At 41.0% G+C, this 27,753-nt stretch overlaps 2 protein-coding genes across 2 annotated transcripts; both read right to left on the reverse strand.

Annotated features, from left to right (window-relative positions):
* Positions 1-1,008: 1,008 nt before the first annotated feature.
* Positions 1,009-9,700, reverse strand: prrt1 (proline-rich transmembrane protein 1). Its single transcript, XM_051390296.1, has 4 exons — positions 9,317-9,700; positions 5,435-5,772; positions 2,769-2,960; positions 1,009-1,623 (listed from the first exon to the last, which is right to left on the reverse strand). The coding sequence occupies exons 1-4, from the start codon at positions 9,333-9,335 to the stop codon at positions 1,447-1,449; spliced, it is 726 nt and encodes a 241-aa protein (XP_051246256.1). The 5' UTR covers positions 9,336-9,700; the 3' UTR covers positions 1,009-1,446.
* Positions 9,701-9,968: 268 nt separating this feature from the next.
* On the reverse strand, positions 9,969-27,606 carry skic2 (SKI2 subunit of superkiller complex). Its single transcript, XM_051390268.1, has 29 exons — positions 27,525-27,606; positions 27,076-27,194; positions 26,239-26,360; positions 25,307-25,424; positions 24,726-24,840; positions 24,529-24,603; positions 24,370-24,423; positions 24,114-24,277; positions 23,407-23,562; positions 23,071-23,216; positions 21,972-22,118; positions 21,795-21,879; positions 21,588-21,694; positions 21,315-21,461; positions 21,142-21,238; positions 20,820-21,032; positions 19,629-19,739; positions 19,333-19,444; positions 19,083-19,201; positions 18,207-18,338; positions 17,774-17,911; positions 17,584-17,688; positions 16,088-16,223; positions 15,819-15,945; positions 14,872-15,082; positions 13,643-13,753; positions 12,527-12,745; positions 11,705-11,845; positions 9,969-10,455 (listed from the first exon to the last, which is right to left on the reverse strand). The coding sequence occupies exons 1-29, from the start codon at positions 27,535-27,537 to the stop codon at positions 10,255-10,257; spliced, it is 3,741 nt and encodes a 1,246-aa protein (XP_051246228.1). The 5' UTR covers positions 27,538-27,606; the 3' UTR covers positions 9,969-10,254.
* Positions 27,607-27,753: the final 147 nt, after the last annotated feature.

A 27,753-nucleotide genomic window follows, 5' to 3' on the forward strand; every position in this document is an offset into this window, starting at 1 on the left:
TGCTCAGAGCTACGCTACATTATAGAAACCATGTGGGGTGAACCCTGACTCATTGTGTTACAATGGTTAAACAACGTTACAGGAGCTCACAGCCGCAATATTTAAGACAAATGGAAACAAACTGAGGATGACATGCAGGGTTCTGTTGCCTCGTAAGTCTAACGTTGCACTTAAGTTTCATATACAGTGTCTGCTTGGTTAAATAGCTAAGAGATGTGCAACACAAAATAGGCCAATACGCTTGTAAAATACTTGCGAATAAACAATATTTGCTAAATTAATATTCAAATACTTATCTTAAATTGTCTCCTTTTCTTGTTTTGACAGTAGCTTGTTTGACATTTTGAAAAATACTGCACCACACACTTCTAGACATTTTAGGAGATATTCCCACCAACAGCTGGGAGACAAGCTATTTTTGCACTAGACGCCCATTAGCCCATTGAATTTATATTGATCATGCACTACAAGAACTATGAATGCAAGCAGCTGCGTCATCTCATCTGGTCACTAAAAAGTGCAATATCATCATCATCAGATATCAAATTTAAGCCAATTTTAAAGTGTCAGATAGCTGCAATAAACTAGTGATATACTGTAAATTATAGCAGACTCCGTCAATGCATGGGTAGATATTGAATAAATTAATAAATAACACATTTTAAATAAATTAACAAACATATAATTCATAAATTATGTATCATCTCATCCAGCTTAAATGTCCATGTAACATACAAACAACCAATCTCAAATAAATACTGTGTTTGGTTACATTAGACCCTCTGTCACTCCAGTCTCCATTTGGTGTGTTAAATGTGTATTGATCACCCCCTCTAACACTTTAAATCAGTTTGACAGTCTCTTGTCTAAGTGTATCAGCAATAATAGCACTCTGTAAATCAACACTGTTTTCAACATGGCACTTTTTTTTTGTTTTTAAAGAAGAAAACACATAAATACTTGTACTTTTAAGACTAAAATGTGCATTAAACTATCCTAAAAATGAACTTTTAGTAGGTTTTGTTGTTGGAATATGTAAAACTGAAACACACAGTGACCCATCCTCTCATCTAACTACATCCTCCGTATGAATTAATCAGCGTCAAATGAATTGTTAATGCAAGGAGCTTTGTTTCCCTCTTGCAGCTCATATCTCAGTGTAAATATTAAGTGGTCGCTGTGCTAACAGCAATACTGGACCTCATTTGACAGCTGCTCGTATTTGGCGTTTGAACATCAGCTGCGATTGGTTGATTTTTTGGTCGTCGGTGTATGTTTGATGGCAGCAGGTTAGGTCAGAGCTGTGTGTGTAGCTGTACACAGAGGGCCAGCAATGCAGTAGCAGTTTGTGTGCATGTTCAGTGCTCCTATTTCCTCCAAACGATTGAGAGTAGTTAGCTAGCTAATATATGCCATGATTTCCCATCTGTCTGACACTGCGCGGAGTTACGGCTCCCAGTCGTCGTCGTGGTGCTGCGAGGCGATGATGACTACCACGGTGAGGATGGTGCACAGCACAATGGAGGCGATGCCAACAGCCAGGCTGATGAAGGAGAAGTTGCGTGCCTCACGGGAGGCTATTTCCGCCGTCACCATGTCCCCTCTGGCTATTGCCGTACGCACCTAAGTGATGCAAGAGGGAGGGGATGGGTGTGTGGGAGAGAGGAGAAATCAGAATAAAACTTATGTAACAAGAAGATGCACGGGTGGGAGCAGGAGAGAGTCTAAAACACCATGAATGGATCGATTTCACTGCAGCGCAGCCTGAATGTGCAGAAAGAGGCCACTCCACACAACATTAACACACCATAACAACATATACAGCTCAGACCGGTGGGTCCATGCCTTGTCAGCTCAACTCAACTCAAAGCCAGCTGAGCAGGCCCAGAGGAAAAAATCCATTCTATCCCGTTGCACCGACAATGGTGCAGTTACGTAATGTGGACTGTTGTGTGCATGTTGGTCAGCACAGTCTGGTGTTACAGAGGCAAACAAGAGCCACCAGACTGAGCCTTTACATTTCTAACATCACACTCAATTTAACTTGTGTGTTAAATTAGCATCAGTGAAGGGCTTGTAAAAGAGCAAACTTTTGAAGATGTAACATTTCCGCAGTAAAATGCCTATGAACAGTAGATCTATGGTATATATTTTGTTGAGTTGTGCACTTACACTATCCCCAATGTATCCAACAATGTTCAAATCTGTAATTTTATTTGGGTAACATTGTGTTTTACCGCTCGCCTGTCAATGGCGTCATATCCCTTTTGAGCATTACTGTCATAAACTGACTTTTTATCCAATTTTAGGTCACATTTTTTGGTAATTTTTAACTATATATGTTAAATGAATGAAGGAATTTATCCATCTGACGTCTTAAGTTATCAGAGAAACAAGCTGAGCTATCGTTAGCAGCAGCTTGGTGGGCAGGGTTAGGGTTTATGAATGAATGAATCTTTACAATTCATCCTGAGGGGGACATACAGTCTGGAGCAAAGTGGTGGACCGAACCATCCCTAGCGCCACCCCTAGTGACCACAAGGTTTTTTCTGCAAAGACTCTCTTAATGTGACTAAAATAAGTGTGATTTATAGTATTTTCCTTTTCAGCATACTGCAAATGTGTTATCATAATGTCATTCTAAAAGGCAAATACAGTTCTGAATATAAAATGACTTTTGGATGCATTTACATGACAAAGTCCCTGGTGAAGACGACATTATGTTAATAAAACTCAAAGATCAAAAGATGTTATAAAGTGCCATTAACCTGCACTGCTTTGATGATCGCAATGATGCCTGTTGGCCAGAAGCAGCAGACGGTGGTGAGCACGGCGATGGGCAGGTAGTCGTGTGGCGGTCGACGGTCCATTAGGGTGATGCTGGGTGGCATTTGCATGGGATGAATCTGGCCCGGTGGGATCCCTGGGTGGCCTCCCCCGGCTGGCATGTAAGGTTGACCCTGAGCAGAGGACAAGAAGAAGACAGAGAGTAAGTACTAGAGCTGTTGTAGAGCAGCTTACAAAGCACTTTCCACCCAAAACACACGGGAACAAGGTGACACAGTCAAAGAGGAGGACAGTATTACATCTGCATGCATTAAAGAGTCATGCATATCTAAGATTTATCAGCAGCGTGGCAGGAAATGTCTAAAAAAAAACAACTATTATTCATTTGTGAGACTGCAGCGAGTGGGCAAGAATGAGCTGCTACAGTGCATATTTTCCACTCCTGTAGTCCTGTACACAATAATGTATGCACACAAACATAAATATATTCTTTAAGTATTTATTTTATTAAAAGAGACTGATGATAAACCTCAGTAATGGTTTACAGTTCAGTACACATGGTGGTGAGATTTGTGGTATCACAAAAGCAGTTGCAGTTACTTGATGACTCACAATCACATTTTGGGGCTTATTTCACCACTTTTAGTTTACTTCAGGGTCTAGTGTGGATGGTTTCATCTACTATTGTGTAAACATATGTAGCTAGAATTCAAAAATTACAATTATATTGTACAAAAAGAATAAAATAAGGATACAAATTGTATTGGGCATTGGTTCACAACCTGCTTGTTTACAACAAAACAATGCCTGCTCACAACCCCAACAGTTATTATTTCTATGAACCAAAGACCAATCAGGCCTTCTTGATCTTTTCATCATTGTTATGGGAATTGTATGCCTTTAATAGCTAACTAAAAGTAGAGAGATGGAGAGGAAATGAGGGGAGAGATGGGGGAATGACATGAGACAGATGTCCACAGTCGGATGTGAAGAGGTGATTCTAGTTCAGTGGTTTCCAACCTTTTTCCTTAAGGGAGCCCTTTCCTATCATTGAGTAAACTGACGACCTCTGACTAAGTGACATATATTATGAATATTTCACATTATATTAAACGCATAACAATAACAGTACAGAACAATTGATAAACTGTACAAAGAATTCAAATAGTGAACTATTTTTTTGTAAAATGAGCGATTTGGGTGAAATTTGAGCAGATTATTTCCTGTGAATATTGATCAGAGGTTTTTTTTTTATTTTACACAATTCTCTGCCTGTATTATGTATTTCTTTTCATTTTTAACAAACATACATCTTAATAGGCTCATTTTTTGACAAATGCAGTGTTTTCTCCCTGAGGCTTGGCCATCATACTATTCGCTCATCGGTTGCTTACTTTTCTAATGCAGAACAAAGTCTGAATATAGCTTGTGTTCAAGTCTTCACCGGGCCCTTATCCTGTCAGATTTGATGTCACAATTTCATTTAGTTTTCTTAACAGACATGAATGAAATGCTGAGATCCGAACCTAGTGTATGTTTTTTAAAGTTCTTCTTACACTCCTTAAAATCAAGAAAAGCCTCGCAACACCAAGGTCTGGTAAACCCCTCGTTGGTTGGGAACCGCTACTCTAGACCACCAAGGCACACCAAACGCTCAAGGACATTAACTCTACTCACTGAAAATGATTAAACTTATTAATATCCTTTTAGCAGCTGAGCAGGCTTCAGGTTGCAGTCAGCAAATTTAATTCATGTCAGATTCTGTATTTTCCTATTTCCTGTTACCAGCCAGAAAACTGCAAACCCAATGAAGCAATGCAGTGCCATTTAGACTCATCAAAAAGCCTGAGGCTCGGACATATTTTTAATGCAATGTAAATGTACTTTTTTTAAAAATAAAAACCCATTCAGGAATTGGAATTTAGCTTAGGCTAAAAATGCAATGATATGTGGTGTTAATCTATTCAGTGACGGTTCTACTGTGTATGCTTATAAATCCCTCTGTCCCAAAATAACTGAATAAATACATAAAAGCCAGTCAACCAAGGGAGCTGTTTCAGACATTTTCTCTCTTTAACGTAATTTTAATGATAAAAAAAAATAAATCTAAAAGTTGCCTAAAATTGTTGATATGCAAATTTATAATTTAGTAGACATACACCACGTAACACTATATTTTATGGGTCTGTTATTTTTTCTCGTACATTTCCTGGAAAGCATGTACGCTAGTTTTGTATGTATTATTTTGTACTAGTTATAGAGAAAAGAGAGTTTGATTGGTAAAAATATCCAGCAGTTGCCACAATGCAGGCTAATTAGTGGACATTTTATTTACTTAAATTACTTTTATTTTAAGGAAACCTGACCTTCAAATTTATACAAATCAACACAGAACACTGTTTGTCTTCTCCCTTTAATTACATAGTTCTTTCCAAGAAACGTGGCAGTAAATTATTTTACTTTCACCTGTAAAAGTGTTAACAAAATTCACTTTCATCCATCAAATCTGTAAATGTAGGATGAAAAAACATAACAACTACAATCTGTGATACGAGGCGGAAAGAAATATACAATATATTGAACCAGAGTCTGGTGTAATTCTGCAGCAGCCTGATGTCAGACCTGTGAAATCTCATCTCTGACTCACCGATGCCATGGGGTAGACGGGTACGTAAGCTGTGCAAGGCTGCAGCTGAAGCGGGTAGCCCGGGTGGAGGTAGCCGACAGGGGCGTGAGTCATAGCGCCTCCGGGGCCCTGGGTCTGGACTGTGTAGCCCTGTGGGGCCCCCTGCGGACCCAGCGGGCCGCAGTGGAACTGGGTTTCTTGAAGATATCCATCTGAACCCGGAGGAGGAGGTGGAGGAGGGTAGTTGGGTTGGGTGCCCGGCGCAGGCTGCATGTTGGGGTGCTGGGGTACATTAGGGTCTTGCGGGCCTGGGAGGTATGGAGGAGGCTGCATGGTCTGACGGCCAGAGTCATCGAGACCTGAGAGACGAAGAAGGAAGAAAAAAGAGGGAGGAAATATTAGAAGAAAGCAGGTAGGAGAGGAATCACAAATAGAAAAAAGCAGAGGAAGAACAATAAAAGAAACAGATGTAAGACTGAGGGCATGTTATCTAACCCATGCACTGTTACAGCACATTTGTCTGCATGGTGAATATGTCTTATCTCACTGACGGGGGGGGCAATTACACAGACCACAGCTCCTCAACAAGCATCCACTCAGAGAGGAAACCTGTGCAGCCTGTTTGCTAATGATGACAGTGATTGACATTTTCACCTCCGTGAGAAGAAAGACCTTTTTCTCTCCTTCTCCTTTCAAAGAAGACGTTTTATTATCGGTTAGAAATGTGGCATTTCTAAGATGCAGAACTTCATCTGATGGTCTGTCCGTCTGAAGCATCCGTCTGCTTTTGGACGTTGGAATATTTTATGCTCACACCTCTGCTCCCTTTGAGTTTGCTTAACATTGAAAATGACTGATAGGGTGTTGTGTCTTCACAGCGGGGAGGGCGCAGTAATCCATTTTGACAGGGACACGAGGAAGAGAGATGGAGATGGATGGAGGTGAAGATGGAGGAGTAAGGGTTTTGATAGGATAGAAGAAGGAGAGCAGGAGGCAGTCAGAGAGCAGAGCAGTGTGAGTGATGAGGGATGACGACTTGTGCTCCGGGAGCGGCTTTACGTAACAGACCCCAAACTCTGTCACAAGTAGGAACTGGACCAGAAACAGACAGAGGGGAGAGGAGCGAGAACGAGGGAAGGGACACCTTTAAAAGGTCACAGCGTGAAGTGACGAGCAGCTTGGCAGCAAGAAAAATACACGGTGGTGTTTCTCTATTTGAATTCTGCTGACTCCAAAATCTGTCAAGATAGGACTGAACAGAAGAAAAACTACAGAGTGGTGGACTTCTTTGGCACCAAATATACAAAAAATACCTCATTGCTGCCAGTGTTAAATGGATGGATAGATCAAAGTAGTTATTAACTCACTAACAGATATCAGGTCTCATTATTAAGTAGTAAAATGATTTATTGTATTTGTGTATGTTTTTAGAGGTAATTAAACACTTGCTTTCTGCTCCTCACTTTAATTTTTTACTTTAACTTTACACATTTTTCACTACTTGTGAACTCACTGTTAAGAAGCGAGCTAATAGTCACTATTGATCCAAGTCTAGCCATAATGTAATTACATATTAACCATTGACATCAACCAAAACGAAGAAAAACTACTTTTCTTGTTTGGTTTTAAAAAGCAACTATAGACATTATGAGTTATAGTAACAGGAAAAGCTCAGGTGTAACTAATAACATTAATTCATTGTTCTGCTAACGTTACATCCAGTTAGCCAGAGTGCACAATACTGTAGCCTCACCTACAAGTAATGTAGTCCTATGAAGGTTATTATGTACACGTGTGCAGGGGTGCAATGTAATTAAGTACATTTACTCAAGTACTGTACTTAAGTTCGAATTTGAGGTCCACAAGTCAGACTCCAAACGATGGGAGCAGCTTGGATTCATAGGGTGCCAGCTCTGTCAGGTGAGCTACCAGAGTTGCCCTTATTTGGTGATTTTGAATGTTTTTCTTGAACTGAAGGATGAAATGTTCCTTTATAGTTTGAGGAAATCCTTCTACTTCTGAAGATAAATAAACTATTTTAAAACCCTCTTGGATTTGCATTGTCACAAAGCTGAAAACAACAGGGCTGCTTTTCTTGTAAAAAGTTTACTTTTTGGAGATACGTGCTTCTCACAGGACAGCGATGCCACAAATATGACAATTAATCTTAATCTTAATTATTGGAGATTAGATTACCCAACAGTACATGAAGTAGTTATCTATCAACTTCAAACAACAGTAAAATGCAACATTAATGCAGCAGTAATATTAATCCAAACACATCAGATATCATAGTAAAACCCTGACAGTGACTATTTCACTGCATAATAAGTACTTTTACTTTTAATAGGATTACTTTGAGTACATTTTGCTGATAATAATTTTAAGTAAGGTTTGTGTGTGGTATTCGTAATCTTACTTACTTAATACTTAATTACTTAGAGTACAGACTGTGATGAGGCACCCTGGTAGCTCACCTGGTCTCATCCTCCCAATCTCCTGTCACTCCTCAGCTGTCACTGTTGATTAAAGGCAATAAAAGCCCAGCAAAACAAATCTTTAAAATAAAAGAAGAGTACTTCTCCCACCACTGCTCATGTGTTTGACAAGTCCAGTCAGTTTTATTCACAACCCTGTGGCCAAAATTTGCCTCAAAGGCCTGTTGTCTCAATCCAGCTGTGAAGAGTAGGAGTGAGTCACCTAATTATTAGTAACAATTACATGATGAAGAACAGGATTGGAGACATTTTGTTGATGATAAGTAACTTGTATAAAAACGTTTTATATAATATTTAAATTATCTGTTCCTGGCAGAACAGTTAGTGTGACAAAATGATGAAGTAGTGCCTGTATTTAGACATAAAAGGGCCTTTAGGGGATAATTAATACAGCTGGTTTCCTCTCCCACAATGGCTTTAAAATAATAAGAATATAATTTCAACTGAACATTGCTGAATTTACATGAACCAGAATAATTCCCACTCAGTGCATTTGCAACATCAATGCTTCTGCATCCTCATAAATAACATTACAGGACCGCTGTCGTTCATCTCCGGATAATGGAGCCACACACACTTCATTAAAACACGAGACAGCAGTCACGTTTACAGCTCAAACCCGCGGTCTCCTGTACAGTATCAGTGGCAACTTTCTGGGGTTTCATTATGACCTTTTATTCTTTCATATTTCAACACTGGAAAGCTACACTGAGCTAACAAAAAAAAAAAAAAAAAACGAGACAGAAATGTGTATTTTTAGTGCAGCAGACATTGAGGATTATTAATTAAGGCTGTTAAACGCGCGCACTCGAAGGCGTGCACGCGCAGAGGACACCCACACTAATGTCTATAGTCAGGAGAGATGTACGTAGGCCTGTGCGTAATGGTAATGAGACACACACAGAGAGAGAAAAATAACAATAAATCCACCATAAACCGTAAAGTAGCCTCTTATACAAACATCACAGGAAGTGCTTTCAATTATTAAGCAGGAAAATAAATAAAATCCTGACAAAACACACGACTTTAATTAGATATATAACCACATAAAGTCTGATTATGTCACTTTAAACTCTCTATTGAGCACAATGGATGTAATAAAGAGGCCCTATGGTGGGTTTTTTTGCCCCCACTAGGCTGCACCCACACAGCGGTGCATCATCCTATAGAAACAGCGCTGTGCAGATAAACAGCGGATGGAGATGCAGATGACAGGGGGAAAAAAAAGATCCCCGTCAGCCTGATATGAATCCGCGCATCAAACTGACGGATGTCCGTATGTAATAATAACTAAAATTCTTACATCTCGGTGGGGGTTGTTAAGAAGTGGCTCAATTAGGCTGCCAATTAGATCCCCCCCCAAAAAAAAAAAAAATCACGAAACGTTTTAATTAAAACATCTCACCGTGTTTTTCCGACGACATCTTCTGTCCTCCTCCTCTGATCGGATGTTTCAACTCCAGCTGGTGGTGAAAATCGCTCCTTTCCGTGCGCGATGATGCAGACTTTTACTCCAAACGCGTGCAACCCATCCTCAAGATGTCTTCATCTTTTTTTAAAAAAAAAATCACCCCCTGTTTATTTATGATAATAACTTAGGGTGTTTTTTTTTATTTATTATATTTTAAATCAAGGTAAAGCCCAGTTATCTTTCCAGCGCGCAGGTCTGTGCTGTATTTTCCTCCTCTGTCTCTCTGTGTGGCTGAAAGTCTAATAAGGTTTCTCCACTAACGCGTCGCCGTACATTGAATTAATCAGACACAAAGCTATCGTTGTCTTAAAGCGACAGCCCAGACTAGAAGGGGGGGGAATGCACATGCACTGTGCTGGAACATCCCATTACAGCTCCACAAAAGAAACCACGCATTTTCTCTCCTTGCGTGGCATTTTTTAACCACCTCAGTTTTGTCCTCTCATGCATGTTGTCCTCGGATGATTTTCTTCTGCAGGAGTTTGTTAACAGGGTGTCAGAAAGTCAGGAGAAAAGCAAAACATTTTATTTTATCTCTTATAATTTTAAATAATAGAAATGTTTAATAAAATAAAAGGACATTGCATTATGTTTTTGGAATACAGGGTTTTATTACTGTACAATAAATTACAATGCAGATTTTAATGCTCATTCGCACACAGTCTGTATTTTGGTCTATTGGTTAAAATCATTCCCTTCTTCACAGTCAGGAATTTTTCATGTAAACATCAGCAATGTTTTGTAGGCACATACAGCATTTGTTAACATACAGCATCTCTTTACCTCCCCCATATATCTCCATCTTTCTCACACCTTTCACACAAAGAAGCACTTGGCTGCAGGCAATCTCAGCATCATTCGCCCTCCGTCTCTCAGTGGGTGTAGAGGGAGGCGGTGAAGACGATGTCCCTGCGGATGGCCAGGGACGCCTTCTCCATCTTGCTCCCCAGGACGGAGTCTCCCACGATGCGGGCGGCCTGTCGCACCTCCTTCAGCACCTCGTCCAGGCGCTGGATGCAGCGGACCACCGTGCCCTCTTGGACGTCTGTCAGCAGGGCGATCTCTGCGAACGGCTGTGATGGGGACGGCAGGGGTGAGACAGGGGAGGGATGGCACCAGGGGGAGGTGAGATATGGTGGAACACAAGCGGGCAAAGTATTTCAAACAATAAAACCATTTAAGCTTGTAATGAATACATCATTAGGCAGACAAAACTAGCCTACATTCAAGCTTTGAGATCTCGCACAGTGTGGCAAATGAGAACTGAATACTGTGTGGCTGAGTATAGGGCCACAAGATAAACCTGACAGGCCTCGAGACGATTAACAGGAAAGGGAGACAAATCGTGCTTCTGCTACAGGAAACTAAAAAAGTCATGCAAGAGCCAGGGACAGATTCATTCTTGAGTGACACATACGAGTCATTTATTCTCCTAAATCACCGGTTTAGTCTTTGTTCTCTAGGTCCTGTTCCAATTAGTGTAGCAGAGCCTTTCCAGAGAGACAACATGCTCTGTTGGGCCTGAATGGTACAGAACCTTAATTAGTATCATTAGTAACACCTGTGTTTTCCCTACTGTTTCACATCAAAATGGCTGCTGGGAAAAAGGTCTTTTAGTGCAATGATTGTAATGTGAGGTTGAAGGGAATGAATTATGCAACTGTAGTGCTGATTCCATTAGAAAAATAAATTAAGAAATACCTTATAGTAACTCTGACTTTACACATTTACACCTGGTGTCATATAATCTTAATTATAGCTAAAATTATTAGTTGGCTTATCTTATTAGTTAATAGTTTGCAACAATTTGATAACTGACTAATCATTTCATTCATTCATTTGCTTGTTTTCTTCTTGTCTTCTATTATAGTAAACTGAATAACTTTGGGTTTCAGACTTTTTGTTAACTGAAATCAACTTCTTCTGGAAATTGGGATCAACATTTTTTTTGCTATAAATCAATAAAAGAATCGGCCAATTACATGATGATTAAAGTACTTGTTAGCTGCAGCTTTAATCTTAATACGTTATCTTAATAATGAACTCTGATCTGACAGAAGCATGTTGATTCGACAGCATTGCAGTTGCAATGCATTATGCATGTATTTACACCTGCATCCAAGACGTACTCGTACAATGTCAGTGGCATCTTTGTGAGTACGTACAGACTGTTTACATTTGCAGAGTGGTTCCCCATAACGAGTAAACTGACCTTGATAAGTAAGAGCAGTTGAGATCCCATTTAACACACTAATCTGGACACAGATTGCATGTTAATACCAGGTTTAAATCAAGTGCAACGATTTAAGAGTAAAACCTCACCATGCCTCTGGCCCAGCAGTACACCACCTCTGTCAGGCCAAACTTGAACTGGCCAACAAACTCCTCAGCTGTCTGTGGTATCCCACAATCCCTCTGCAGCTCTCCGATACGCTTGGCCACTGACAGCACCCGATCGATGCCCTGAAAGAAGACACACACACACACACACACACACACACACACACACACACACACACACACACACACACACACACACACACACACACACACACACACACACACACACACACACAGCAGAGAGATGTGGAAAACAGGAGGGAAAGAGTAAGTTAAGCCTGGACGACAGACATTTTAGTTTTACAAGTGGCCCTTAAATGCATCGCTCTCTCTTGCCTCTTGTTGTTAACAGGGTGACCTTGTCATTTACGTTCCAGAAATCTGTTTCACAAACTGTACTTTGGCGTGTCTGCTCTCCTATTGTAGGTCTACGGAGCTTGGGTCATCACTAATTTAGTCGCTCGTAAAGCACTTTCATGTATCAGAGGCAGGTCACACGGACACGGCAAAGGCGAATTTGACAGAGACGGAATGAATGAATAAGTGAGTGAGTGACTGGGGTGAGTCGGGTGAAGTGTCCTTGTTGTCTTTTCTGCAGGGCGAGGAAGTTACACATCAAATCAGCGCAAGCACAGTGTAATAAAACATGAGAGTGACTGTGTGTGTGTGTGTGTGTGTGTGTGTGTGAGTCACCCCTGGAGTTTGTACAGTATGTCAGTACACACACATCCTGTCGCTTTAATAACTTTTCATGAGATACAACAAGAATTCACCTTCTAAACAAAAATCTCACTTCCTTCTTACCTCCTGCAGTGTGTTGGTAATGTGCGGCTCCACCTGCGTGTTCTGTGTGAAGACCAAGCAGGACAGCAGGGCGGCGCTCTCCTCGGGCGCCAGCGGGCTCAGGACGTTCTCAAACAGCAGCTCGGTCAGCAGCAGCTCGTGGCTGCTGATCTGACAAGCGACGCGGCCTTTCAGCTGTACCGCCCCGCTGCTATCGACATACGACAGGGACTGCAGCACCTGAGGCAGACCGGTGTTTGCTCAGGATCAATAGAGGTCACAAACAACAACAATTTCTATCACAAAAATATAGTCAAGCTTTAATTAATGGAGTAAATATTACAAATTATTGGAATACTGATGATCTAGAACGCAATTTCTAAATATTTTGTTTCATCTAGCGCCATCAAAAGGTCAAATATTTCAGTTGTCCAAAAACATAATAACATCCCCAACATCCTCAACTGTACTTTTATCTGGATTAATAAGCACATGTTAGCATGCTGGCATGTCCGGTCCGCCCTTAAACCCTGAACCACAGGGACACTGTGATGGGAAGTTTTCAGAATTTTCATTTATTATTTTATTGCCTGATCAATTAGTCAAAAAAATGATTGCAAGGTTAATAAATAATGACAATGAATTAACTGCATCTGGAATCCCAATATGAAGGTTTAAGAAACTGATGTACAACTTCTATCATTGTAATGTGCATTAAAAGGTCAAGCATATAACATTTAGAAAAAATTTGTGTTTCATTAGTGTATAATAATCACCTGAAAGCAAGAATTGTTGTTAGAATGATGAAGGGGAAGGTTAAATTGATAAGAAAGAAATAAATTAAATAATCATCTTGCAGGCTGGATTATATTATATTCTTGACATTGTGTCGAGGGCTGGGGGGAGGGGTAGATGGTCCCTGCTTTAAAAGGATAAGCTATTAGGCCTAAATGTAAATGCTTTAAAAATAACAAAAATTATAAATAATCATCTCAGACATCAGAATAAGGTCAGAGATTTCAATTTAAATATATAAACTTAACTCTGCAGGACTGAATTGACCTTTTTCTATTCTAAAAAAAAAAATCTCCCTGACAGAAACAGGTCGAGACAGTGAGTCAAATGTCTGATTCAAACCTTGATCCTCTGGTGGTATTCAGGCAGCAGAGACAGAGACTGGTCTGACACCAGGAACAGCAGCATGTCCAGCTCCTCCTGCACACTCATCCTCTCCTTAACCCGGGCAAACTGAAAAACACACACACACACACACACACACACACACACACACACACACACACACACACACACACACACACACACACACACACACACAAACACAAAAAAACACACACACACACACCGTGATATTATTTAACTTGAGTATACAACAGCAGTACTGCAGCACTTGACCTGATTTCAGTGCAACAAAAAAAGCAACACCGCATTGTAACAGAGAGGAAACGTTGCCTATTGTACTCTCATTGATAGCACAGTTGAATCTCTTTGTGAATATGTTACATAAACCCACTGAGGCCAATTACTGTATACCAACAGCTTGCGTTGTAGGGCATACTGCATTAACCATTGCTTTTATAATACCCACAATGCTGCATAAAGACACAAGGAAGTGTGAATCAACGGTGTTGAGTGGAAACAGCGATACTGCAAGTAAGAGCTTGTTATCTTGCAAAGTAATGAGAGCCCATGTGTGTGTGTGTGTGTGTGTGTGTGTGTGTGTGTACGTGAGATGGCTCAAATGACACGCTGAGCCTGTGAGACAGTGATGAGCTGCAGCTATGAGCCTATATGGGTAATTATAGAAACAGTCGGCTCCGATCCTCGCATCTTATCTCCTCGGCGAGGCTGCCAGGAAGACAGGATACACAACACAAAAGAGGAAATCTTGCGGTTAAGTTTGATGTTATTATTGTGAAACTACAGGAGAAATGATGGAGGGATAAAAGGAAACTGATTCTGGAATGAAAAGAAAGAAATGAGAGGCGGAATCAAAACAAGGCCAATTGCAAAGTAAGTGTCTTATGTAAGGGTGTGATGTTGATGAGCTGCCTAAATATGCAGTCGCTGCACAAAAGAAATGTATGTTTTCATTATCAAACAGTGGAATAAAACCCACCAAATCATTCTTCTGCATGTCAAAAATATAAATAACTTCCTTCAAGGACTGCCTCAGTGATTAAACACATCAACCATCGACACACACACACACACACACACACACACACACACACACACACACACACACACACACACACACACACACACACACACACACACACACACACACACACACACACACACACACACACACACACACACACACACACACACACACACACACACACCTGCTCTGCAAAAGTGGGCGAGTGGATGCAGTTGAATTCTCTGAGGCTGTCTCGCAGCACACGGAGCCTCATGGAGCCCTCCACCACATCGACGCTCTTCAACTGGAGGTCGTTCACGGGGTCGAGGCTCGCTATGCCGCTGGGGCTGGCCTCGGCCAATCGCAGGAGCTCCTGGGTCGCCGTGGAGATGGCTTGGCCGGGAGGGTCGAGCCTGAAGGACAAGGGGGTGAAGGAAGAAAATGAGAAAGAGGAAGACAGCAACAAAGATAACCTCCTTTTTAACTGACAGTGCTGAGTGGACTGATAGAAAGACAGAAATAAACAGTTTAAGTTTTGTGATATAATATACATAATATATATTAATAAAGCATGACCAAAAATAGACAAATATACGCACTCTTAGAAGGTAGAAATGATTTAATATAACGTCATATTCTTTCTTTAGATAAGGGTTTCTTTTTTGCATACTATCCTGATTTTGCTTTGTTGGACTTAAAGGTGCTCTGTGAAGTTTTCTTGTAAAATAACAAAAGTCTCACCAAGACACAGTATTGATATAGGATAGTGTGTATCCTTGAGGTCTAACAAGTGTGCTGAGCTACTCCTTTATAAAACATTTGCAAATCTGCAAATAATATTTGTAATCACATCGATGTTTACTAGCTAGCGGTGTTTCTCTGCGCTTTGCTGCCGCCGACTGTCAGTCAGTGAGATGTGAATCGCACCGTCTGTGTGTATGTGTGTCCTCATACACAAGCATGATACAAACAATACAGGGCACTTCTCAAATATGCAGCGGAATAGCAGAACTGTAAAGTTTAAATGGTTGTCAGGAGGTAATTTTGGGGTCAGTGAACACATATGTCACACACTGCAAGGTACAATATTTACAGGATTTATTACAGAGACCCCTCCACAATAAAGACATCAACCAAGCTCACACACACCTGAATCGTGGCTGTTGCCTCTTGTTGTAGTTATCGATGATTCTGTCTGGAATCACTTTGAGGGTTTTCACTGTGATGGCTGAAATGTCCTGAAGCTTCAACTTCTGCACCGTGTGGCTGCAAGGGCCTGACGGAAATACAAGGAGCAAAGGAAACATCAAACATACAATCTGTGAAGAAACTGGTTAACATAAATGTGAATGTTTGGAGGCGCTGGGGTAGAAATAATGGGAGAAGTATGTGGGTCTGTATCTTGTCTGTCAACCAACCTTCAGGTATGAAGAGAGCTGTGTTGTAGAGGTGAGGGAAAGCGTCGCTGTTGTTGCCTTTTCCCTCCCCTTCTTCGTTGCCCTTCTCACAGATGATGAGAGCTGTGAAGGTGCGATTCACAGAGTCGTTGGACACCTGGGGTGGAGTGAAGACAGATGTAGGAACAGGAAATCATTAGTTAGTGTTGTCTCAAAGCCCAGTCTGGCCTTCTTTCTGTGATCTGGTTCTGTTCAAGATTCTTGGAGCTATAATCTAGGAACCAGCCCGTGTTTCCACTGCCTTTTGAGTGGATCTATAGTAATCAAGGATGCGTTATCAACAGATGGCGTTGCATAATGGACAACAACCTGTAGAATATTACACACGCACTTTGGTTCTTAAAGAAAACATGTTTTTTTTTCAGGCTCAATTTATTTTTGGTCAAAATGCTCCGAATGTTTCAAAAACTAGGAGCATGAACCTTTCTGTGGAGTTTACATGTTCGCTCCAGTTTCCTCCCAGAATGTGATGACAAGCAGGTTGGGTGATAACGAAACTCTACACCGCCTGCAGGTGTGAATGTGTTAGACTGCTGAGCAGTCCAGCATGAATGTCTCCTTTTGCCCACTGCATGCTGGGATAGCCTCCAGACCCACAGAACCCTGAGCATGTTATGATTGTGTATCAGCGTCTGTTTATTTGACCTGTTTTTTTTTACCTATATGTTCCTCATCCATTTGCTCTACTTTAATCAAGAGTTTCTATAAAAAACAAATACCAGAGGCGCCACCTACAGAATGAAAATCATCACGGTACAATCCAAAGGATCCACAGTTGTATCTGTAAAGTCTGATTACTGTGTGTCTCTGGGAAAAGCAGCAACGACCACTTAGAATTTTAAGCGCACAATAGACTACCACTTAAAACTAGGGTAGGTAATGTTGGAGAAACTAGCAAGAGACGGCTAGAATGGCTATTTTTGAAAGTATCCAACCAAAGAAATCCCACCTCCTCCCTTCAGGTGTCCCTCCTTCGTCATCGCTAACTGTATCCAACTACCTCATGTCTCATTCATACAAACCATAATCCTTATTACAGGCCTGTGACTGCTACAGATACCAGATTACAAGCTACAGATCGAGATGTAAAGAGGATTTCAACAAAAATAACAATAAATGCATCTGAAATACATTACCTAGCCTCGCTTTAAAATGAATTAATTAATTAAATGTTTTTGTGACTCAAAAACTCATGTACTACTGCAGTGGTTCCCAGCTGGGGCTCTTGCACCCCAGGGGTTACCTCTAAAGATTGTGGAGAAGTGTTAATACAGGTCTGCGTACAGTACAATACATTTGAGCCATGATGAAAAACACACGCACACACACACACACACACACACACACACACACACACACACACACACACACACACACACACACACACACCCACACACACACACACACACACACACACACACACACACACACACACACACACACACACACACACACACCTGTAGGATAACTCCTAGGGCGTTGAAGTGCTGCTTGTTGTTCACCACCACAACTCGACCCACAGACAGAGCTTTCAGCCCGTTGACAGACTCCAGAATTGCACGCTGAAAGCAGAGAAATCGGGAAAGAAATGTAGAAAAAAAAATGTCTGAATTTGATATTCGGCGTGTAAATGCGTGTGTTTTATACCTGGAGGGCCCCGGTTGTGGTCCGCAGCTCCGTCACGGTGTGGTAGTAAGGCAACAGGTCGGACAGCTGGCCTTCTGTGTCCAGGGGAGGCAGAGAGGACACCATCTGCTTCAGCTGGCTGATCCTCTTCTCATGGGCCTACAGCGAGAGGAAGAGGGGAAGAGGAGAAGAGGAGAGGAAAAGGAGAGCTCTTATAACACATTTGTTGGTTGTCATGACTCAGGGAAGATGTGAGAAAGAAGAGTGAGGAGGAGGAATGAAGGAGAGATTAGAGAAGAATAAAAGTGAGAGTAAGCCGTAACTGTGTTGTATTTTCTAGTCTTATTCCTATTCTAACCGCACTTATTGTGTCTATGTTGTTTACTTATTTTATTTTACATGTACAGTATAGCCTTTATGATCAAATCTGTTATGTTCTGTTGGTGTACGTTACCTGAGTGTCCCTGTGGCTTTCAGAAAAGCTCCTCCTCATCATGTCGGTCACACGGAGGGCTTCGACTCGCAGCAGGTTGAGGATCATAGTGTAAGTCAGTCTGAACTGAGACTGGAGGATGGTTGGTTTACCCTGAGCCAGACAAAGACGATGATGTCAAAAAATAAAAGTCAGTAGAAATATATTGTACAATTAAAATAAATGCCAATTATTTGACAAAATCGACGTATCATTTCAGCTGTAATGGTGGAGGAGTCAAAGGATTGAGGACAACCATCTTTAAAAAACATAAACAATAATAAATATATAGTTTCATTAAAAAATAAAAGTAAATAATTAAACAGGAGTAAACTGTGTTTTTGTCAGGAACAATTTTAGGACAGTGCAATACTGTGGCTCTGCGTTTTTAAGACAACATTGTGGTCTATGGCACAGAAAAATAAATTCCCTCAATCAGAACCATGCCAATGTAAACCTTTGAAAATAAAAAGCACAATCTGTATTACAGCAAACAGACAACCCAACTTACACATGTATGCATTTAGTCAAGAGCATAAAGCTCCTATTAGAGATAAAGGAGAATTATTTCTGCTGAGGAAAAACATTGAAATCGAAACACTCCTCTCCAAACTGGCACAGAGGGAAAGTGAGTTAAAATAACCCACTCAACTGTGTAATTAAATGTTAAATGAATAACCCAGCAACACCTTTCTTGAAACGCAGCCAAAATAAACAGGAGGCTGAGCGCTGCATTAAAAGATTAGACGTATCTTGCAATGTTGACTAGAAACCTCTAGAAGGAGATTACCACACAGAATCCTACGTAAACCAATGTGGCAGGCATTGTTCTTAGTGTGGGAGCACGGAGGGCCTCACCAGCATCATGACGTGCAGGTCTGCCATCTCGTGAACTCCAGTTTTACACAGAATGATGACGGTGCCGGTGGGGTCCAGGCCTCTCCTGCCTGCTCTGCCAGCCATCTGAATGTACTCCCCTTGAAAGTACAGTTCAAAACATGAAAGAGATATCAAAATCCTGCTGTTTTCCTCGACTGCAATTCATCCTCAGAGATGAAAGAGCATAACAAATGTTGGTTCAGATGAAAGGAGACGGAGAGCAACGAACCTGGCAGCAGATTTCTAAAGCCGGTACCGTCATGTTTCCTGATGCTGTCGAACACCACGGTCCTGGCAGGCATGTTCACTCCCATTGCAAATGTCTCAGTGGCAAACAGCACCTGGGAGATTAAGGGTGGGATGCAGGAGAATTGTTTTAATCATGTGGGCAGATTTTGTTTGAAGGAGCAGAAAAATTGGTTTGCCATCTTTCGGCATATATTTGATTTGTGACTGACACAACCACACTACCTGATACTTCACTAAAAAGAGCTGGTATTTGATGTGTTCTCTCGTCTGACTCACCTTTACAAGACCTCGTGAGAAGAGCATCTCGATGACCTCCTTCAGTATTGGCAGGATCCCGCTGTGATGGACTGCTATTCCCCTCTTCAACAGGTCCCTCATGAGCAAGATCTAAACATTTGTAAGTGTTAGCATCACGTACCATAGTTGATTTTATTGTTAATTAAGGATGTGTCAGGATTGGGTGTGCTGTTTCACTTTGATCTGACTTTAAATGGGAAAGTGAAAGGAAAGGGATGGTACTTCTTTTGCTTGAAAGCTCCAGTGTGGAGGATTTAGTGGCATTTAGCGCTGTAGTTGCAGATTGCATCTCCCTCATTTCACCTTTCGCTTCCAAGCACAAAAGGGGGAAAACTACAGTGGGCGCAAAGGGTGCAAAAAAACAGCCCTATCTAGAGCCAGTGTTTGGTTAGTCCATTCTGGGGTAACGTAGAAACATGACAATTCAACATGGCGGCCTCCATAGAAGGCAACCCATGGTGTCTGTAGATAAAAACAGGTCATTCTAAGGTAACAAAGGTTGTTATAAACTAATGAAAACAAACATGAATGTTATATTCCATTTCTGCCAATAGATCCTTTTAAATGTTACACTCTGGACCTTAAAATGGCAGTTTGTTCTTTAACTATTACACAATTACCTAATTTAGGCCAAATTAGATTATAGAGATATAAACACTTGCTTGCATACAGGATGTAATTGCACAACACGAACTCAAAACTATCATATTCATATCAATATTCTTTAACACTTCTTTATGCTCTGTTTTCATGTCCGACAACTCCTGAGGGAAATATGTGCACTACTGTGTTCACCAGCCGGCCGCAAACTTGGCACCAACTCTGACATTTGGTACTGAGCAGGTGCTCCGTACAGCCGAGGGGAGCTTCAGAGTCTGGTGATAATTCTGTGTGAGTTTGTTACCATGAGTGACCTCTTTCACATTACACACAGTAATTTGATCATTTTTCTAATATAAAATATTGATTAGTGCAACTTTAAATCAGAGTTTGCACTCTGGTTGAACAGACAGGTACAATTTAGTTGCCCAGTGCAGTTTACATGCCACCAAAATCTTTTTCCTATCCTTCCCTTGTGATCAATATTGTACCTAGTGGTTGCTTTCTGTCTCTATTATCCGCCTATAATAAAAGCCTGAGGGGAGAAAATAAGGGCTAAGCCGACTTTACCTGAGGCAGCTGTCGGTCTCCTCCTCGGAGGCGACTCAGGCTCTTCTGGAAGAACGAGTGGATCTCGGCTTTCTCTATGGAGGTGGTCAGGTCCATGGAGTCCAGCGAGCGTGCGTTGTCGTCACAGCGCGTCCGAGAGAAAGTGAACGCAACCACCGGCGTCTGCTGCCGCTGGGACAGGTAGTGCAGGAGAGTGAGCCACACCGCTCGGTCCTGGAGGGGAAAAAAACACACAGAGGGATGAAAACATGAAGCATGAAGATGTTGTTAGAGGAAATATCTAAACGCAGGGAGGAGACAATAGAGGAAGGAAGGAAATTACCTGACTAGCTGAGGTATTGTGAGATGTATTTTTTGCGCCAAATGACTGGGCATGTTTGCTCGTGCGTTCCTTCTTGGTATCAACAGCTGTATAGTACCTGAACAACAAACACAATTCCTTTAACAACCATCGACAGAAGAACAACACGGCCATAGATGTGAGAAAAGTTGTACCCTTTAGTGAGGAAGTTGCCCACAGCATCCACCAGCAGGAACATCTCTTTCTGAGTCTTGCTGCTGTTTCCTGTGTACAGAAAATGCTCCAAAGGCACCGGTCTCTTCGATGTGCTGATCACGTAAATGTGCTTCTTCTTTATACGGCTAGGAATACAAAATTGACGAGAGAGAGAAAGAAAATGCTGTTAATATTACAAGCTTGTGTCTTATTTTGACAAACTGGTAAATCCTACCACAAGAGGCTCTCTAATAATTCAGTGTTTCACCTACCCGATCCACTCGCTAAACTCTACAGCATTTGGGACTGTGGCGCTGAGGAGAATGATACTGACGTGATCAGGAAGCATAATCAAAACCTCCTCCCACACAACCCCTCTCTGAAGAAAAACAAAGGGGTGGTAAAAGAGGAAAGGAGAGCTTATTATTGACATTCAAGAATAAATTAGGTAAACGAAAGATACAGAAAGCAGTTCCGACCTCTGCATCGTTTATGTAGTGAACCTCGTCAAAGATCACCCACTCCAAGTCTCTGATGACCTCTGAGCCGTTGTAAAGCATGGACCTGGTGGAACGAGAGAAAGCAAGAAAGCTAAAAGCTCTTTCCTTTTCACCAAAAGCGTGAATTCAACATTCACAACCAATAGCTCGGGGTACCTGAGGATCTCAGTGGTCATGATGAGACATGAAGATTCAGGGCTGATCTGGACGTCGCCCGTCAGGAGTCCGACATCTCCAAAGGTGTTCTTAAAGTCTCTGAACTTCTGATTGGACAGGGCTTTGATAGGAGAGGTGTAGATGGTCCTGTCAAAACACCAGATTAGAGAGAGAGAGAGAGAGAGTCTGAATGTGATTTGCACATCCAGAAAACACATACATACAAAATAGGAAGGAAATGTTGATACTGTTCAGATATTAGAAGTGCTACTTCATATATACTAAATTCCACACAGCTGTTTGTGGAAATGTCATATCTCTGTGTAGAAAACAAGTATAACAACATGCAGAGAAAGCAGAGGCACTTCAGATAGCAGCACAGACTTTATTTTAATGAGCTGAAGTTTTTCATGCCTTCATCAGAAGTCTCCAATTACTTTATTTTCATTTTTTTTGGACATCAGTTCCTCTGTGAGTGGAGGAAACTCTTAAAGCTCTTTTAAGTCCCTTTCCAAATAACAGAAAATGGAGAGACACTGAGATATCAAAATATTCAATGTTAATGTTCTAGATGGATTTTCAATTAAACTAATACCCATTTTTTGAACAAGCGTGCTTCATCAATGGTTTTGTTTTAAAGGAGGAAGTTACTTCATTAAAAATAAACATATATTGCTAGACCGGTCGAGGCCACCTAGAATATCCGTGTTCAAATAGTCGACTCGAGTGCTACAGCGCTGCTTTTAACCCTTATTGACTATTCACTAGAGTAATTAGCTACTATGTGGCACTTTCTATAACAATTTAATGTTTTTGTATCACTTGTGATAAGGCAATGTAAGCTAGCCTATATTTCTCCTGTTCCTGTACAAGTATAGTTTTACCTTTGCTCTAACTCTTGTTTATGTTCAGTAAGTATGTAAGTTCTCATTAAATTTGACCCAATACAGTTTTCACAGTTGCTTCCAGTAAAAAAAACTTCAAAGACAAACTGCTGTCTTCAACCTTTACTGGAAGTGGGTTTTAGCTCGCTGCATAGCTGTGCACCTACGCACATAGTGGGGGCAGAAGAAATTGATTTGTACCAACAAATACACACCTTGTCATGTGTTTCTGTGAGAGAGCGATGGCATATTCGGCCACCACTGTTTTGCCAGCTGATGTGTGCGCGGCTACAAACACGGAGTCGTGAGCCTCCAGCCTCAGCACAGCCTGCTTCTGGAAGACATCCAGCTCAAACGGCCACTGGAGCAGAGGAGGGCAGAGACACAGATCAGTTATCACAGGATGCTTTTTATGTGATGATTCATCACAGAGAAACACATAGACAACAAATGAATAGCGAGGGAGGTGTGACGATTACAAGATTGCACCTATACAAACGCACAAACAGACATTATACTTTTTTTTTTTTAATGATTACTAGAATACCCACCTTGAAAGCTGGGTTGGGGATGCGTTTGTAGAAATCATCGCAGGGTGAAGTTATGTTGACAGGGATGGCCCATTTCTTATTTTCCACTGGGTTTTCTTTGGGCTTTGATTTCTCATCTTTTCCTTTCTCTGGGGGAGATGAGGATGACACAGCATCCTGAAGACAGAGGAGGAGAACCAGATTTCAGTGCAGTTAATGTTTAGCCTAGAGGCCTAATTGGAGTCCAGGTTGTTTTCATGACAGTATTACTGTGGTTTGGAAAAGGTAAGACTGCATTACATTGTGAATTCTACAATGTGTGATTAAAAACAGTTGGAAGAGATTACCATGAATCATATCACACACTTGTTCATCTGTGAATCTCATCATCCAACATAAACAATAACTGTACATGTCCTAATAAATGCTTAAATTCTCTAAAACCTGCAAAATATCTTTGCATTATGATTTATTCACACAGTTTCTATCCAGCACTCTAGCATTATAACATATAGTGTTTTATCTTATATTATTATGACTTAATATAACATTTGCAATGACACTGTATGCATTAAATGACCACAGTCATAACTCAAACACCAGCAACCCTCCATGTATCCAGATCTCTTTTAAAAACTGTTCAATTTAAGTAACGTAACACACAAATTCCCCTACTTAACCTACATTTCTACAGTGAAAAACAAAAAGAAACAAACAAGCCGCAGTACCTTGATGACCAGGTCTTCAAGGCTGTTTGTTCTGGGTAGTTTGGGAGCTTCTTCAACTCCTTTGCCTTCCTCTTTCTCCTCTTCCTCAGGTTGCAAAGCAGTGATGTCATCCAGTGCGGACAGGAGGGACATGAGGTTGACCTCTGCCTTTGCGATCTTGGCATCTTCAGGATACACATTTTTAAACAGGAAAGAGATTAAATAATGATCTTTTAACCCCTGTGGGATTTCTGCATAGGAAAGTACAATATTTAACCTTTGTCAGTGAAGTCCATCCCAGCTTTGAGTCCAGGTGGGACTCTGAGTAAATCTATGAGGGAAAGATATTTCAAATTCAACCATAAAGAGCTGAAATAACAGAAGTTTCACCATTATTTCAACAATACAATGTTTTACAATGTGATTTAAAAATCACCATTCTCAAAGTCTACGTCCTCCTCCAGCTCAGATTTCTTCTTGATTTGGTCCAGACTAAGCTCCTCCATTCCTCCTGTTAAAACATATATTGGAATATGACAGTGACAACAAGTGAAAACACCTCACTTGCAAACATCTCAACTACTGGAAGACTACATAAATTATTGATGAGAAAATGCTTTGAATTAGTCTCACCGGGGAGGAAGGGGTAGTTGGTGTTGCTTCCTCGAAGGCTCTCTGAAGGGGGCCCGGGTTGGCGTTGAAATGAAAGCGAGTTCTTTGCTGACAGGCCAGTGTTCTCCAGCAAAACCTAAAGTTCAATTAAAGACGCAACAGACCCGAAAGTAGCTGAATTAACCTTTACTATGCTTAAAGTAACAAAATTGGCACTTTTGCTTGAGTTATACCACAGCTTATATACATAACAGATTCTACCCAGTGAGAGACTATTTCACTTCTATTAAAACAGGATGAGGACTGCAAGGGTGGATTAAACGTTTAAGTTTTATTTTAACGAGTAAAAATAAAAAATGCAAACCACAATTTTTCAAGTGGAAACATATTGAAATTTTTTTTTTTGAACTGACAGTCCAAAACCCAATTATACTGAGTTAGAGTGAACACATTTGAGAAGCTAAGACATGAAAATCTTTGTAATTTTTGCATCAAATAAGAAAAATTCTGTCAATCAGCGAATCGTTTCAGCTCAAGATGAGGTTATGCTTTACAAACAATTTAAGAGTGGGGAAGAGTGGGCCGGTGTGTTTGTGAGCTACCTCTGTGAAGTCCAGCAGCATCCCTGTGGTTGGATCTCTGACGACAGAGAGACCAGAGTGGAGCGGAGACGGAGTGCAGTTGAGCAGAGAGTCGACATTAACTTCTCTCTGAGTCACCCTGGTGAAGACAACAACACAACAATTACATCTTCATATAGATACATACAGTCATTGTGAAAATTAAATGACTCAGATTAATCAGTGATATCTGAAGATCTTTACTTTATCAGGACGGGATTCGTTATAATTCTGTTATTTGTCGTCTTAGCACCAGATATGTTGTAATGTTATCATCTGATGTATTTGCCATGGAGCTAATAACTTTCATGATCAAATTGATTAGATGAGGAAACATGAAACATTAAAAGGACCAGGGTGTAGGAGTTCGTGGCATCTGGTGGTGGAGTTGCAGATTGCAAGCACTGGAATACAGCTCAGCCTTCCAAACCTGTAGGAGAAACTATGGTGGCATTAAAACTAGTGATGAAGATCGCACTGCTTTTCATGGCAGGGCAGGACACGCCCTGCATAGCATTCAAGCGCTATGATTGGCCAGGTATCCGTGCTCGTGTGAGTGGGAGGTTTTTCCAAACCATTTCCTAAACCTAACCAAGATTTTTTTGTTCTCTAAACAGCGACGGAGAACTGAAGATCATTTACAAAGTAACTAAATTATACAGTAAGTCTAAAAATATATATCACAGGGTAGCCAAACCGTGAGTCCTGTAATTAACCCATTCATCCACCACTACTTTCTTTCTGAAGTTGGACTTTCTGGCACTATTTATACTATGTATAAAGTGTTACTTCACAAGCGTCATAGGACTGAATTCAGGGACCGAATGCTACGTGTCGTGGCAAGAAACGCATGTTCTCAAAATACTGTTTATTATTTAACTAGCAATAATAAGATTGTTTACAGAAATACGCACTTGAGAAACCTCTGGAAGGCAAAGTCTGTGTCGTGTATAGGAAGCCAGGAAGGGTCCCGTAAAAACTGCTTCTCTACTTCTGTCTCCAGGCTCAGGCTGGTGGGAGGAAGCCCATGGGGGAGCTGTGGAGGGAAAGATAAGATCAGATATACAGTAATTGAATCAATCTATCTATCAAACATCTTTAAACAAATCTAAGACTTTTTTTGTGAACAAAACATGTCAACATTTATTTATAACCACAAAAATAGCATAAATAACAAAAGTGCTGCAGAAGAAATGCCTCTGTGAATCTTGTGTTATATTACTGTATCATCAATACAGATAACGTGTAAGCAGCATTTTTAGTTACTTGACATATTGTTGGATAGTTGAAGCTATAACAATGCATCATATGCTGTCAGATAAGTGTAGTAAACGGTAGGGGTGCAAGAAAATATCAAAAATATTGTATTATTAAACCCCAAACCACTAGATGAGACAACTGTTTTAAACGTAAAGTGAGTACTACGATGTTGAATGTTACAGGGAAGATGATCCCCAATGTTGTGGTTGCACAAAAAGTAAACTTTCTTTTATTTAAATGTTGTCCATATGGTGGTGTCTGTAAGTTACTGTATCACGATATATCACAATATATTGAATCGTAGCCCGTGTATCACGATTTTTGCCAATGCATAGACCTAGTAAACTGTACAATGTGTCCCTCTGACATGTAGTGGAGTAGAGGTATAAAGCAGCATAAAATGAAACCACAAGTCCATGCAGGGACCTGATAATTGGACTTAAGTGCAGTACATGAGTAAATTGTACACAGTCATCCTGCGCCACACTGACCGTGCTCTGGGGAGGTAAAGGCTGGCCGGGTAAAGGGTGTGTGATGAGCTCAAACCTGCCCGAGCAACCCATCTCCAGCAGGGACAGCGGCAGGTCCATGGGGCCCGCGGGGGGCACATCTGGAGGGAGGGAGGAACAAAGACTATGAATGGACTAAAAGACACACAATAAGGCTGGTGCACACATTCATGCTGCAGGATGATGCTAGCTTAACTCTTTAATGGCCTGTGCGTGGTGCAGAGAGGCTTCACTTCATTGTTACAGCTCATAGGAATGAAGGGAAACATTAAATCTGTGCGGCTGCTGAGTGGAGCACTGATGGACAGCACGCTGGCTAACGTTACCCACTAACAGCCCACATCATCACACAAAGTAACGTTAGCGAGATGAAACGCGTTTCAAACATACATGTTTAAGCTGGTTTGACAGTTAAAAACGCCACAACTTACTTATTCTGTCCATGTCCCCCACTCGCAAGTGAAAGCTAAAAGTTGACACAACTGTCGCCTCGGAAGTTGCCACCAAAGCCAAGCGGAAGTGGCTACTCAACGAAGCTAACAGTTAGCGACAATACAGAATTAAACATTTTACCGGAAACGTTTTTATTATTTTATTTAATTCTTAATAATATTCCAAAAGGGATGTCATTTTGTGTTACTTTGCTAGCTGGTTAAATGT

This window comes from Dicentrarchus labrax, unplaced genomic scaffold, assembly GCF_905237075.1.
Source record: "Dicentrarchus labrax unplaced genomic scaffold, dlabrax2021, whole genome shotgun sequence".
Lineage (NCBI taxonomy): Eukaryota > Metazoa > Chordata > Actinopteri > Moronidae > Dicentrarchus > Dicentrarchus labrax.

What these genes read in the sequence shown, in the direction of transcription:
- prrt1 (XM_051390296.1), bottom strand. An exon ending in CCGTCTACCCCATGGCATCG is followed by an intron (nt 2,961 to 5,434) that starts GTGAGTCAGAGA and finishes TCCTCTGCTCAG; the next exon opens with GGTCAACCTTACATGCCAGC. An exon ending in CGATCATCAAAGCAGTGCAG is followed by an intron (nt 1,624 to 2,768) that starts GTTAATGGCACT and finishes TGCATCACTTAG; the next exon opens with GTGCGTACGGCAATAGCCAG.
- skic2 (XM_051390268.1), bottom strand. An exon ending in ACTACATAAACGATGCAGAG is followed by an intron (nt 21,695 to 21,794) that starts GTCGGAACTGCT and finishes GTTTTTCTTCAG; the next exon opens with AGAGGGGTTGTGTGGGAGGA. An exon ending in TTACCAACACACTGCAGGAG is followed by an intron (nt 11,846 to 12,526) that starts GTAAGAAGGAAG and finishes GTCTTCTTTCAG; the next exon opens with GGCATCGATCGGGTGCTGTC.